Here is a 15983-nt window from a genome sequence, read left to right as displayed (position 1 = left end):
GCAACCCCAAGATACTGGCATACTGATTTACAGAGCACCCCGTTATTGGCATACATACTGGATGGAGTGCCCATCTACTACCAGTGTGTGTATGTATGTGTATATATATATATATATATATATGTATATGCTATGTGGGACGGCCTCTTTAAACTACACACATTACAGCTAGAGCAGGGGACCAATACAAAGGCATAGCTTAGATTGATGAGATACTTACACACTTACTATGTATATTACACTCAAACACATTATTTCCCCTTTCAGTCTTTGTAAGGTGCACAATAAATGTACCATAATAGGGGTGTTCTTCAATCAGGTCCCGCTCCGGATTCACACACCCGATAACAGCGTTAAATACCATTGCTTTGAACAGCTAATTAGTAGCTGTTAATGCCAGATTGAGGGCTTTAACTCTCTACCGCCTTTAGTGAAGTTGCCACAGTCATTAAAACGGTGTCTTCATTTATACAATGTAGTTTGCATCTTTAAATGACATAAAAGTGAGGGTAACTGAGTACGAAGCACCCGCACCCTCTATAAAAAGGATTTATTGGTTATTAACATCTGGATCCTTCCAGCCGTTCAAGCCCCTGTGGCAAGATTTATCACGGTTTGCGTGAGTGCTCCTTTCCTGTTCTCTAATAAAAGTGAGGATACACACACAGGGAGTAGTTATAAGGGTTTATTTCAAGTGTGTTCCTATTTGACATGACAAATTTCTTTAAAAAAATGTGAATGCACTTTTCGCCAACAAGCACTTTAACCAGTTTGCTCAAACACCCCACTTGGAGGGAGCTGGCAAAGAATTCAGACGCATTATTTGTTTACTATAGCATAATAAAAACTTATCCGGATGCACTGGAGGTGAAAATATGCATTTGACTAAAGAGATTTTCAGAATAAAGGAACCGTTGAGATATATTTAATTCTATGATATTTTTTCATTTATTGGACAAAAAAAAAAGTGACATAATATTGAAACAAATCTGCACTATACACTTTGCGTCATGTATACATTTAATAATTCGTTTTTCAACAACCATAATTCTTCACAGCTACACAACATTGTGTTACCCATTTAAAGTGGTCTAAACAGATTCGTTCTCTGAGTTTGACGCTGGGAATCATCTGTCCTCCTATCCTCTTCCAGCCCACACATGGTTCCCAGTTGTACATCTGTAACACCTACCCGCGAGTTTACAGTTTGTTATTTGTGAGCCTGATAGAAGTGAGACGGTACAAAACATACAAATCCAATGTGGCACAAATTAACCCCGCAGTTGCTGGTAGGGTCCCCAAGATGTGGCTTGCAATGGGCGACTCCAGCACAGAAAGAGTGAAATGCATCGTTGCCAAAATAATCCATAAGAGTAGATTCCGCGGACAGTAACACTGATTTGATTTTGTGATGTCAGAACCTTCATCTTCCTTGGCGCACACTGAAGACAGGTCCACACACAAAGTGTGGAAGGCTTGTGAGGGTGCACGGTTGTCTTACTACCAGAAAGGACACCTAAAAAGAAGAGGACACCACATCAGGGGAATAAAGCTTTTCAGCATCCAGCAATTAATTCTGATAGGGAGGAGTAATGTTATGAGATCTTCAGGCCTAGTCGAGAGCGGAGAGCCGAGTTTGGGTACTCACCACCCAATGTAACACTGGCAAAGGTTCTCATGGGATGTTGCTTGCTTAATAAGTAGCTCCACCTGCGTGGGGACGTCGAGTGTTTCATCGTGAGCAAAGTCCCGCCCTTAGAAGTCAGAAAACATTAGGATGTTAGGAGCAGGACAATGACCACACTTGTCTGCCAGAGACACCATCAATGTGTTTCTGGCCCATCTGCTAATAAAAAGGTTAGAGACCCTATTTCAGCTTTTCGACTTTTGATCATTCCTTTTATTTCCCTGTGCATCAAGTACTAAAGAGGAGACTGTAGGTAAGGGGTAGCCAACTCCAGGCCTCCAGGGCCACCAACAGGTCAGGTTTTAAGGATATCCATGCTTCAGCACAGATGGCTCAATCAGTGGCTCACTCAATGTCAGCCACCTGTGCTGATGCAGGGATAGCCTTAAAACCTGACCTATTGGTGGCCCTTGAGGACTCCTAGATTCTGGTAGCCAAAGGCCTGTGTTTCCCATGTTGTTCTGGACAGCGTACTCTGAAAACAAAAAACAAATATTGCAAAGTGTAAAAACCCCATATATTAGAGATATTTGCGTGTTTGGTTTTATTAATAGTCAACATGTTGATAGTTTCAGAGACCGGCATCCGTAGCTTCTCAGTACAGATACAAACTGCAGCAATGACACATCCAAAATGTCAAATTATTCTGTTCAATACGATCAGTTAGTTCTCATAATATGGGTCATTTAGTTCAATCCTTTAGCCAAAACATTTCAAGCCTGCAACCACATCAAGGTAGACTTCTGGTTTCTAACCAACCAGTCTTAACTGCACTGTAGCTCAGACATAGAACATCTAGTGCGTCTTCATTTGCACCCCTTAGACACTGCATCCCGTGCTGCTGGCTATAGTGTTGTTATGTTTCCTCTTCTCTCTCCATGCAGTATATATGTAAATACAAAATACAGTAAATAATTTGCTAGTGTAGGTACCTGCTGAGAGGGTCTACAGATGTGGTTGCAGGCTTGAAATGCTTTGGCCAAAGGATTCAAGTAAATGGCCCATACTTATGAGAAGACCAAACAGACCGTATTGAACTAAATAATTTGTCACACTGGATGTAGCATTGGGGCTTATTTGTCTATTGTTGTATACTTGAGGTCACTATCCCACCAGCACTCCAATTGACATGAATAAATAAATATAATGCAGGGGGTTTGGGTTTTGAGCTTGCTAAGACTGTGTATGTCCATGTACAAACTGCTGCTGATCAGTCTCATAGATCTTCCAGCACTGAACTCCATATCCTGATCATTTCATCCGATTATTGGAGAAATTATGCATAAGGCATGTGCTATGTATTTCAATCCAAAATCCATGCTATATTGAAGAGACTATTCTTCTTTGTTTTCCTTTCATAATAGTGCAGCATCATCAGATATTTGGGGTAAAAATTAAAAACAGAAATAAAGAAAAAATAAAGAATATATTTATATAAAGAATATATAAAGAATAATAACAGTGTACACTATGTCTGCATCGTTAGCAAGACTTTAAAATGTCTATTGGACTCTTGCCAAACGTTTTTTTGAGTGACACAGGACCCTGTCCTTTATTGAAGTCTGCAGAGCGATTTCTTTTGGGATTCTCACTCACCTGCTAGAGCAGGGGTGCGCAAAGTTTTTAACCTGCCCCCTCACCTGCTTACCACCTGGCTCACGCCCTCCCCCCCCCCTCGGCTTCGGCGTCAAATGACATCGTGGGGTCATGTGACTTACCATGGTGACATGTTGCTGAAGATCAGGTAGGAGAAGCTGCAGAGGCCTCGTGCGGTCCCCCCGGCATTTAATTTAAATGCCTTGGGGGAGAGCGCGGGAACCTCTGTAGCCACCCCCCCCTGGAAATTCTCCCATCCCCCTGCGGGGCATGCCCCGCACTTTGTGCACCCCTGTGCTATTGCACCAACCACCATTGTGAGTAAGATTGGAGTGCACATGCCATCTTTGAATCCTCTTAAATATCTGCAGCTCGTGTCACCCGATACATTCTGAGGCTAGATTTAAGTGGTTCGCACTTACCTGTAAGCTTATCTCGCACCCTGTTAATAATCTGTATGGCCTTTTTATTCAAAGCTTCAGGTTGCACCAAACCGTCACCGACTGTAAGACAAAGAACAACCATCCCAGCACATATCAGGGGAAGAAGGAAAGAGAGCAGAATATCATTCTCTGCCATTATCAACACACACGATTTAACCAAGGGAGCTCTACTTACTAAACGAATGGATGGACTCTGGAACTGTGCTCCCAGGCTTCTTGTGTGCTGGCTCCCCCAACTCCACAGTTTCCAGTATTTCTGAAGAAGGTAAACAAAAAGATCACAGCTAAGCCCAAAGAATCTACAGAACAGCAAGGACCAAGGGCAGTAACATCTGAAGAGAAGAACATACGTTTCCACCAAAACATATTGCAGGTGAAGCTGCTATATTCGACATTGCAATTTTAAGCAAAGTCCCATATTCTACAGTGGTGAGGAAGGACAGTAGCCTCAACCCGGTATATCATTCTCTTCTGCTGCCAACAGTCTTCTGCTTGGAAGGTGACCATGACATCATCGATACAGTTAACAAGCTCTTAAAATGCACAACAAACTCTGCAATAGATATTAGTGGATGCTCCTTGGCCAGTAACTCATGTCCATTGTTGGCTTTGATTTGTAGCCTGACACACCACATATTAAAAACGATCCCCCATATTGGCATATCTAATCACTTGGTGGGGCCAGTTGTGCCAACGTTAGAATTAGGGCTGCCAGGTGGTTTCTCCAAAAATACTGGACACAATGGCGAAAGGTGCGACGCGCGAGAATCGCTGGTGGGGAAGAATGTTATTTATAAATGACCTGACTGTTATGTAATTTTTTCTAAATTTCACTCCAAGTATTCACCAATTTGCACCAATTTATATTCTGTTTGGTAAAAAACCCGGGGAGGAGTCTTGGGAGGGAGCGCCCTTCCGAGTATATTTTTAGGAAATCGAATATGAAATAGTGCACATTGGTGCACGCTTGGAGTGAAATTTAGAACAAATGACGTAATGGTCAGATCATTTATAAATAACTGACCTGCAGTCATACTGCACATGGCGAGCAATACTAATCTTACTGCTCCTCCCACAAATTCCAAGATTGTTGCACCCCTCCTCATCCTCTCTCTCTCCCCTCATCCTCTCACCCTCCCCTACTCCTCTCACCCCCTCCCCTCATCCTCTCACCCCCTCCCTTCATCCTCTCTCACCACCCTTCCCTTCATCCTCTCACCCCCCTCCCTTCATCCTCACTCCCCCCCTCCCTTCATCCTCTCACTCCCCCCCTCCCTTCATCCTCTAACCACCTCCCTTCATCCTCTCTCATCCCACCCTCCCTGTCATTATCACCCCCACAGGACAGCCAGAGAAAACACATGCACACCAGGACAAAACAGTAAACCTACAAATACACACACACCCCCCAGGACAAAACATAACAAATACACACAGGATACAGGCAGGACACAGCCTCACCTCTCTCCGCTCCATGCTTTTCCTGCGCTCTTCGGCACCACCCCAAGGCTCCTGCTACCTCCTCCTGATTGGCTGCTGCTGTGTAATGCAGCCTATCAGGATGGAATAAGCTGCTCAGCCCCCTAGCAGCAGCCCTGCCCTCTCCCTTCTCTGGGGAAATCCCGCGATTTCCAGCTGCCCCTCCGGCAGGTTACCAAGTCCAGTGACGTAATACCGGACACATACATGTCCGGTATTAACTCTCATTTTTTACCGAACAGAGTAACCAAATACCGGGCTGTCCGGTTCAATACCAGACACCTTGCAACCCTGGTTAGAATGTAAAAAAAGCAAAAATATCTAAATTTTCTAGGGTTAATAATGTTTTTTTAATGTTGCCAGACGTCAAGTATATATGGGATTGTCCCTTACTTCATTGAATTGTCCCGGAAAGGTCTGCTGAGACGCGTAATTGTCCTGTATTTTACTGCCTTGATGTGAAATGCCTGAACTTCAAATGACTAATGAAATCAGACATATAAACGTAATAGATTTCTACTCAAGTGTAATAGTTACCTTTTCTGATATATGTCGCCCTAACTAAATTATTAAAATAATAAAAGGTAGGACACTGCCTAGTCATCTCATAAGGCTAAGACACCCACCCCATAGATGTTACTTCTTCTCCCACTACCACCCGTTAGCTCAGTGCGCGTCTTTCCCCGGCCGGCCAAGAGCAGAGATGATAAAAACCAAAGAATATTGTGGTCAAGCGTGAGATACCATTCACTGAAACATTTGCAAATCATGCATCGCTCATTACGACGTCACACTTTCATGCTGGATTTCGGCGCCCCGTATTATAACAACTGAAATGTGGTAACCCTATGATATTTAGGCTCTGAGGACATTGCAAAGTTCTGAGTTGAACTCACCAACAGACTGTCCTGCTGAGTAGGAGTCTGTCCGTGTACGAGACCGTTTATTGCCTTTTATATTGGCTGTGAAAACAAATATTGTTACTGGGGAGGGTGATGAGATCCTGCCTGAGGATTTATATAAAAGCGGTGTTTTGTCTGGGTATTGATCTCATGCTATCGATCTTGAAAAGTCAGAAAAGATGCAAGGAGGAACAGGTCTGAACCACCTGGAACCTACCCCAAAACTGTTTCGGCACTGCTTAACCAGATAAAAATGATGAGCTTGTGGGCAGCTCCATCTGTATTTATTCATAAACATTTTGGTGCTGGAGGGAACTACAATACATAATATAATTCAGAAATTCAAAGTGGCCTATTCTCATAGCTCCAAAGTGGTCATTGTCAAACCACGTGCTTTGGCATCTTCAGAAGTTGTTCTTTTTTTGGTTTTGAAGCGGAGTGAACGTAATAAATGTTTTGATGCAACATTTTGAGTTGGTATCATTTCTGTACCCCATACATTATTAGGTTCATGAACACCAATAGATAAATATTAACAATTTAGGCTGCAGAACAAATCAATCAGTCCGAAAAAATGTGGGTAACCGTTGTGTACATTCCCCCACATGAGGAGCATTACAAGTAAGCGACATATTTCACATTAAATTATTTAAAAGTGAACTAGGAAGACGGTTTCCCCTTATGTATAAACGCAGCGGGCGCCATTTGTATTATTTTGAAAGATGTGGTGTGAAAAAACTTCAAACATAATATGCAACTTGCAGTATAGCAAATGTCACTATATATGTTTGCACTGATTGTTACCAATAAGATATTTCTACTTTGGTTGGGGGCAAATGACACCTACAGAAATTAATGAGGAGATGTGGCTTTTAATGAGTCCACTGGTGATTTCCCATTACTATGGTGCATGGCAGGCGTTGGGCAGTGTGTAAATGCACTATCTGCAAACACTGACATTGTAGTGGAGTCGGGTTCGAATCCTGGTGTGCTCTGCTTGTGACCTTGGACAAGTCACGTGATCTAATCCCAAATAAATTACAACCTCAACGGTGCAGGGACTCGTGCCAGAAAAGATTTTATGTACAGCACTGCATACACTGTCAGTTCTATACGAGCTATTTTAATTATTATGAAATGAATTGTTATTATTATTATTATTAATTGATATTATTAGTAATAGTGGGGATGATCGTTTCGATGTACTGTTTTGTAGTGTATTGATATTTCTATAGGCGACCAAATTATTTGGACAACGTACACGAGTTCAACTTTAATGTAAAATGGCTAAAATGAATACAGAATACTTAATACCACATATACAGTAGGTCAGCTCATGTTCTAGAGAAACAGAGAAAAGACAAGGCGCACAACGCACATAGTGAAATACAGTTTATAAAGTTAATTAAACTAGAGGATAATGAGTTCTGCGTACATCAATATGTATAAAATCAAGCATTTGATAAGTGGGGTTACCACACATCAGCGGGCGTCCCGTGATTACCACACAGCAGCGTGTTACCGGCGTGGAGCAGTGGAAAGGCAACAGCAGAGGAGACTGTACGTGTTACTGGGACGTGTATGTACATCCACACTGCGGACTCAACATCTCAGCATCCAGGAACAGCGTGTGTGCCCTTCACAGATCCAGAGGGCCCCCCCCCCCCTTACCTGGTCAGATGATCGTGGGTCTCCGGTTCCTCTTCTGAAAGTGGATGAAGTCTGACGAGTCCAGCTGTTCCCCTGTGTGGTAACCCCACTTATCAAATGCTTGATTTTATACATATTGATGTACGCAGAACTCATTATCCTCTAGTTTAATTAACTTTATAAACTGTATTTCACTATGTGCGTTGTGCGCCTTGTCTTTTCTCTGTTTCTCTAGCCCCAGGGGTGTTGAGCCACCCCCCAAGAAGGGCTGCAGACGCACTGATTGTGAAATTACACCTACAAGGTCACCACTATTGTTTAATACACCTTTTATTCACAATTGTGTATTTTATCCTATCACATCATCACGGTATTAGTTGCGCACTATCACTCATTTTTTGTACAGCTCATGTTCTGCAGTGCAGAAACTGTTTCTGTGGCTTGTAAGGATGCAAAACCACGTCTATTGGGGCTATCTCGCCAACCGTGAGGTGGCGTGAATAAAAAAAGCGAGTTTTTAGACGCGGTTTTGGTAACGGAGCTACGAGAATTCCAGTTGTAGTAAAAAAAAAAAAAAAAAAAGGGAGTTGGAGGCTTTTTAGACAAACCAATTGAATTGCCAGAACCGGAGTGAAACCGCATCTAAAAAAGCTTTTCCCGCGTGAATTGGACATGTGAGAAGGGCTTACAGAATAGCAAAGCATGCCAATCTGATCGGAAAGGGCTCTTTAGACATGGATTGACAACTCGCAGTTACGAGAATAGGCCCCAAAGAGACGCGGGATTTATCTTCACGCAATCTCACCCTCTTACCTGATGGGAATCCAAAATGTGACCATAATGAAGTGTGGTGGTGGTGGTGATTCTTTGCCAGCATGGCTGAGCTTTCTGATGTTAGATGACCAAGATATTTTCATGTGGCTCCAGCCATGTCCTACATTTTGCTTAAGCTATGCCACTGGTGTCTTTCCCACCATTCTACCACAGTACTTACTGTCCATCAGTCTCCAATTCAGCAGAGGGTCATAGACAAAGGCCTCCAGCACAGCCATGACACTGTCTCTGTGCTCCCGTAACACCTCCATCACTGTGTGGCATGTGGTCCTGTAGTTTCCATCAAGCCCAGTCACCTGGAGAGATACAATACGTAAAGATATTAATATGCCCCACAGCTTGTGTTACACACACTGTGTGGTGCCCAGATCCTCTCCTTACCTCCATAGCATTGGTCAGCATTCGTGTCAGACGGAATGGGATCTTCTCTGGGAATTTTTCCCTCGTCATGGCAACCTGAGATAATTAGAATAATTAGTCAAATAAACGTATACAAATAAAACAAAGTTCCAGTTCTCTAGGAAACATTAAATATACAAAGTATGGAATGTAAGAAGAATCTTACTCGTGCTAATTTAAAATGTTACGCTTACTCTTTCCAAACTCACTTATGTTGTAGCATCGAGAGCAGGGGTGGGCAACTGCAGCCATAAACAGGTCATATTTTCAGGATATCCCTGCTTCAGCACAGGTGGCTCAATCAATGGCTCTTTGGCTGAGCCACTAATTGAGGCACCTGTGCTGAAGAAGGGATATCCTGAAAACATGACCTGTTGCTGGCCCTTGAAGACTGGAGTTGCCCACCCCTGACGCGCGCGCGTGCGTGTATATATATATATATGTGTAGAGGTATCAGTACCGTGTTAGCCAAGCTTCAATAATCAAAAAATAAATAGATGATACCGTTCTGTGGCTAACGAAATGCTTTTATTTGTGCGAGCTTTCGAGATACACTGATCTCTTCTTCCGGCGATGTTACAATGAATGAAGCAAGGATTACTTAAAAACAGTGTCTCTTGGAATGTTATCTGTGCTTGTCCTTCCCCCGGTGTGGATGTGTTTTATGGCTAGAGGTGTCAAAGGGTAACTGAAAGCAAGTGAAGAAAGAGTGTGTATAAAAATTAATGGAGAGCCCACAGTATAAACAGTGCTCTACACAAGGTGTGTGTGGAGTGAGAGGGGATATAAATGGTGTGGGTAGGTGTGGAAATGTGAGAGTTTGTAGCACAACTAAAAGTGTGTGTGGATACTATGTGGTCCCTATTGGTGTATATGGATGGAAAAATAAGGAGTATTAGTATGTGTGAGAGACAGCTGTGTGAGCATACATATAGCACAGTATGTACAGACATGGCCTTTAGCGCTCATGGGAAGAGAGTTCGCTAGTGTCAGTAATGACTCATAAAATTTCGATCTCTGTTTAGGCCACTGCTAAGTGTCCCGAACAGTTGCATAAATTTGTATTCATGCAACCGTCTCTCTTTCGGGGTTTTAAGATTACCTTTGAGTATGGCAACCCTCAGATCGTTCATCTTATGGCCAGAGTCAGAGAAATGTTCGCCGACTCTGGCCATAAGATGAACGATCTGAGGGTTGCCATACTCAAAGGTAATCTTAAAACCCCGAAAGAGAGACGGTTGCATGAATACAAATTTATGCAACTGTTCGGGACACTTAGCAGTGGCCTAAACAGAGATCGAAATTTTATGAGTCATTACTGACACTAGCGAACTCTCTTCCCATGAGCGCTAAAGGCCATGTCTGTACATACTGTGCTATATGTATGCTCACACAGCTGTCTCTCACACATACTAATACTCCTTATTTTTCCATCCATATACACCAATAGGGACCACATAGTATCCACACACACTTTTAGTTGTGCTACAAACTCTCACATTTCCACACCCACCCACACCATTTATATCCCTCTCACTCCACACACACCTTGTGTAGAGCACTGTTTATACTGTGGGCTCTCCATTCATTTTTATTCACACTGATACACATACACACTCTTTCTTCACTTGCCTTCAGTTACCCTTTGACACCTCTAGCCATAAAACACATCCACACCGGGGGAAGGAGAAGCACAGATAACATTCCAAGAGACACTGTTTTTAAGTTATCCTTGCTTCATTCATTGTAACATCGCCGGAAGAAGAGATCAGTGTATCTCGAAAGCTCGCACAAATAAAAGCATTTCGTTAGCCACAGAACGGTATCATCTATTTATTTTTTGATTATATATATATATATATATATATACACACACAGCTAAACCCCGTTATATCGCGGTCCTCGGGGGCCACCCGATCCGACCGCGCTAGAACCGGGGTCACGCTAATTTTTCTTAAAAATGGCTGCCGCGCGCCTGATTGGGAGGGAGTGAGGAGGGAAGGAAGGAAGAGGTGGCCGGAAGCCCTACACGTCCCCTAGCAACAGCGAGTACAGCCGCAACCTGCTCCTTACTTCCCACCACCGGCATCCATTTCCTCCCCCCCCCAGGCCCCCACACCTACCGGCCCTCCGTGGCATAGCCCACGCGGCCCTCCGAGTCCCAGCCTGCTCCTCACTCACCCCCCTCTCCTACCGACACCCCCCCCCATCTCCTGATGCCAGCTCCGCTCCGATCTCAGCAGCTGACACCAAAGGTAGGGAGGGGGAGGTGTGGTGTAGTGTGCTGTGAGAGTGTGTTGTGAGTGCTGTGAGAGTGTGCTGTGAGTGCTGTGTGCTGTGAGAGCTGTGTGCTGTGAGAGTGTGCTGTGAGAGCTGTGTGCTGTGAGTGTGCTGTGAGTGCTGTGAGTGTGCTGTGTGCTGTGAAAGCTGTGTGCTGTGAGAGTGTGCTGCGAGTGCTGTGTGCTGTGAGCAGTGTGCAGTGAGTGTGTGCTGTGAGCAGTGTGCAGTGAGAGTGTGTGCTGTGAGCAGTGTGCTGGGAGTGTGTGCAGTGAGAGTGTGTGCAGTGAGAGTGTGTGCAGTGAGCAGTGTGCGCAGTGAGCAGTGTGCAGTGAGTGCTGGGTGTGTGTGCAGTGTGGTGTGTGCAGTGTGGTGTGTGCAGTGTGCAGTGGGAGTGAGTGCTGGGAGTGTGTGCAGTGAGAGTGTGTGTAGTGGCGCAGTGAGTGTGTGTGCAGTGGCGCAGTGAGAGTGTGTGCAGTGAGAGTGTGTGCAGTGAGAGTTTGTGCAGTGAGTGTGTGTGCAGTGAGTGTGTGCAGTGAGTGTGTGTGCAGTGAGCAGTGTGCAGTGAGTGCTGTGTGGTGTGTGCAGTGTGAGTGTGTGCAGTGTGAGTGTGTGCAGTGTGCAGTGAGAGTGAGTGCTGGGAGTGTGTGCAGTGAGAGTGTGTGCAGTGGTGCAGTGAGAGTGTGTGCAGTGGTGCAGTGAAAGTGTGTGCAGTGGTGCAGTGAGAGTGTGTGCAGTGAGAGTGTGTGCAGTGAGAGTGTGTGCAGTGAGAGTGTGTGCAGTGAGTGCTGGGAGTGTGCAGTGAGAGCAGTGTGTGCAGTGAGAGCAGTGTGTGCAGTGAGAGCAGTGTGAGCAGTGTGTGCAGTGTGTGCAGTGTGTGCAGTGTGTGCAGTGTGTGCAGTGTGTGCAGTGTGCAAAAAAATTTACATCTTTTTTTTTTTAAATTAAAATTTATTTATTTATTTTTAAAAACAGGAGCCACGTGAAAAACGCGTTATTAACCGAATTCGCGTTATAACGGGACGCGCTATAACGGGGTTCAGCTGTGTATATATATATATATATATATATATATATATATATATATAAAAAAAAATATATATATATATATACCATAATACTGAGTTAAGTTATGGTGAGTAAAAAAAAGTGACAAAAACCCTCCACAGGAAAGCAGCAAGCTTAAGCCTATAGGGAACCATGTTAAAAATGGTTTTTGAGGCAAAAAGTGACACTGTGTGCTCATTTGCATGTCATTTCCCAGAATCCCTTGCTGCAGTGGAAGTGCTGTATGCTGGGTGATGATGGGGAAAGGCGGGGTTGCAGACCTGCCTAAGACATGCAGATGAGCATACAGTTGTATTTGCATATATATATATATATATATATATATATATATATACATACATATATATACACACACACATATACATATGTATATATATATATATATATATATATATATATATATATATATCTCAACAGTAAAAGAGAGGGCACTTATAAAAATAGTTGAGGACTTCTACATGAAATTTTGTGAGAACCCATAAAGGGCCCAATCCAGCAGTGGTAGAGCAAGAAGAAACCACCAATAATGTACCATGCGTTCTTCCAGAAGAAGTGTCAAAAGCAATAAAATCCATGGAGAATGGGAAGGCTCCCGGGGAAGATGGAATTACAACTAAAAACTTGGAAGAAGCTGGGGAAGTAGAGAAAATCCTTGCAAAACTCTTTACATGCTGCTTGAAAAACAAGAACATTCCAGAACAATGGAGTAATGTCACAGTTATTCTCATCCACAAGAAAGAAGACAAAGAAGACATCAAGAACAGACCAATCAGTCACTAATCAACTGCGACCGGCCTAGAGAAGAAGCGGGATTTCGCAGTGAATAAAACACAATGGACCACATCCAAGTTGTACAAGAAGTGATTTCCCGAAGTAATAAATATGATCTACCACTCCGCTTACGATTCGTAGATTACGAAAAAGCTATTGATCCTGTCTACACCTCAGAGGTTCTCAATGCATTAAAAAGACAAACTGTTGAAGAAGCGTACATTGATATTATAAAGAACATTTACAAGAATGCCACATCAACCATTAGATTACATGAAGATACAAGCAGGATAATGTCCTGGAACCACTCTGCATGTTTGGTTTCCCTGTTCTGTGACAGCCATTGCTCCTCAGTGTAAGTTGCATCATTGTTGATTTCCCCCATAGCACCCAGCCTGTTGCCTTGGCAACCCACCTCTGCTCAAACCTCTGTTGGTTTGGCTTTCCTCCCCTGCTATATTTTGATAGTTGGTATAGTCCTTTGGTTGTTCCTGCCAGGACAGGAAAATGTGCTTTCTTTCGGAGTCAGCAGCCACTAGGAGCTGTCTGTATTCCATCTCCTGGTAGAATCCATCTTCATTCACCTCTCTCCCACTTATGCCACTTACCCACTTATGCCACAGTTCCCATCCTTTGTTATTATTGTTTTTGCCTTTACAATAAAAGAACAGAAAGAAAGAAGGACCCAGTGTGCACTACCTGCCTCTACCACTGGTCACAGTGTGCAGGAGTCAGAATAGATAAGGATCAGCAAGGGTGTGCGACAGGGAGACACCACGTCACCAAAGCTTTTCACAGCAACACATGAAGAATTGTACAACACATTACATTGTGAAGAAAAAAGAATGTAAATACAGTGACTTTTTGAGTCACATACGGTTTGCAGATGACTATCCCTTTTTTTGACATAAGCCCAAAAGGAATCCAAGCAACAATTTCGAGAACTCGCCAAACCAAGTAGGAAAATGGGCCTCCATATGAATCTGAGCAAGACCAAACGGACATTGAACTAATTGGTCAACTCTGCAAAGAGCAAAATAGAATAAAACTAGAAGTCGAAGGCTGTGTCTACATTGGCCATCAAGTAAGAATGGATGGGAACCTTTTGAATGAAATCAATAGGAGAATGAAGATGGAATAAAGTGCACTTGTAAGAAACTAGACAATCTTTCAAGGGAAAGATTGTATTCGGTCTGAAGATAATTCAGAAACTTCAGACAACTCAAAGAAGTATGGAGAGATGTATGCTGGTCATTACCCTAAGAGACAGCAAAAAGAATGAATAGCTTAGATAGCAAACAAATGTCTGTGACATCATCACAAGGATGAATAAATTAAAATGTCAGTAGGACGGCCGTATCGCGAGTAGAAATAACCCTCGTTGGACAAAGATGGCGCTCGACTGGATTCAAAGGGAAATCAATAGACCAAGACTCCCTTTTTCGGAATGATCAAGCAAATAGAGGAGGAGGTGGAGTATGTTTATATGTTAAACCGGATCTAAAACATATTATAAGGGATGAAGTCTATGAAGGGAATGATGAAAATGTAGAGACTTTGTGGATAGAAATTAGCAGTGGAGGTAAAAGTATAAAGAAAATGATTGTAGGGATATGCTATAAACCACCAAATATCTGTGAGATTGAGGAAGCTAAAATACTTTTGCAAATGGGGAAGGCATCAAAACTGGGTCATGTTTGCATAATGGGGGATTTTAATTATCCAGACATAGACTGGGGCAATGAGATTAGCATTACAACAAAATGAAACAGGTTTTTGGGGGTGCTTAAAGACAATTATATGACCCAAATTATTGAGGAACCAACCAGGAGAGGGGCAATACTGGATTTGGTCATATCAAACAATGTAGAAGTAGTAACAAATATTCAAGTTCTGGAACATTTAGGTAACAGTGATCATAACATGGTCTCTTTTGAAAGAAATTATCAAAAAACAGATTATTTGGGTTCAACAAAGACCTTAAACTTTAGAAAAGCAGACTTTAATAAACTGAGGTCTAATCTAGTAGTAATACAATGGGATGATGTTTTTGCAGGGAAAAATGTAGAAGATAAATGGGCAGTCATTAAAACATTGTTAGAAAAGCACACTTATCAGTGTATACACTTGGGTAATAAGTATAAAAGAAATAAGTCAAAACCAATGTGGCTAAATAAACAGGTGGGGAGGAAATGGACAAGAGGAAGGCGTTTAGATTCTTTAAGTCAGAAAAGACGGAGACATTGTATCAGAAATATAAGGAATGTAACAAAAATTGCAAAAGGGCAATCAAATTAGCAAAAATGGATAATGAAAAAAGGATTGCAATAGAAAGTAAAATCAATCCTAAAGTTCTTCAAGAACTTTAATAACAAAAAAATGAGAAAAGTAAATATAGGACCCTTTCAGTGTGAGATGGGCAGGTAGATTATTGGAGATAAGGAAAAAGCAGAGGTATTAAACAGATTCTTTGCCTCTGTGTTTACCAGGGAAGAATCAATTTCAATAGTAGTGCCGCAGGAGGAAGCCACAACATCCATATTAATGAACAATTGGTTAACTGAGGAAGAAGTTCATAAGCGGCTTGAAAAAATTTAAGTAAATAAGGCACCTGGCCCCGATGGCATACATCCAAGAGTTCTCAAGGAGTTAAGCTCAGTAATAGCAAAACCATTATATTTAATATTTAAGGACTCCATTTCCACAGGCTCAGTACCACAAGATTGGCGTGAAGCAGTAGTGGTGCCTATATTTAAAAAGGGAGCTGATCACAACCGGGGAATTACAGACCTGTAAGCCTGACTTCAATAGTGGGGAAACTACTTGAAGGTTTAATACGGGATAATATTCAGGAATACCCAATGGAAAACAAAAGCA

The 15983-nt window shown here is 42.6% G+C and overlaps 1 protein-coding gene across 3 annotated transcripts in view; it reads right to left on the bottom strand.

Annotated features, from left to right (window-relative positions):
* Window positions 1–671: 671 nt before the first annotated feature.
* The window catches only part of MTOR (mechanistic target of rapamycin kinase), a 130202-nt gene continuing 114890 nt past the window's right edge, over window positions 672–15983 (bottom strand). For 2 of the 3 annotated variants that reach the window (XM_075603483.1, XM_075603484.1), the window contains exons 54-60: window positions 8973–9047; window positions 8752–8887; window positions 6102–6167; window positions 3902–3982; window positions 3706–3786; window positions 1649–1754; window positions 672–1516 (exon numbers count right to left, since the gene is read on the bottom strand). In XM_075603483.1, coding sequence (XP_075459598.1) covers window positions 1501–1516; window positions 1649–1754; window positions 3706–3786; window positions 3902–3982; window positions 6102–6167; window positions 8752–8887; window positions 8973–9047 — 561 coding nt within the window. In that variant the 3' untranslated portion in view covers window positions 672–1500. The remainder of the gene's footprint in view (window positions 1517–1648; window positions 1755–3705; window positions 3787–3901; window positions 3983–6101; window positions 6168–8751; window positions 8888–8972; window positions 9048–15983) is intronic. The other variant, XM_075603485.1, reaches the window with a different exon arrangement.

Source organism: Ascaphus truei, chromosome 6 (genome assembly GCF_040206685.1).
Source record: "Ascaphus truei isolate aAscTru1 chromosome 6, aAscTru1.hap1, whole genome shotgun sequence".
NCBI lineage: Eukaryota > Metazoa > Chordata > Amphibia > Anura > Ascaphidae > Ascaphus > Ascaphus truei.
The sequence above is the reverse complement of the archived record's forward strand: the minus strand, read 5'-3'. Positions and strand labels throughout refer to the sequence as shown.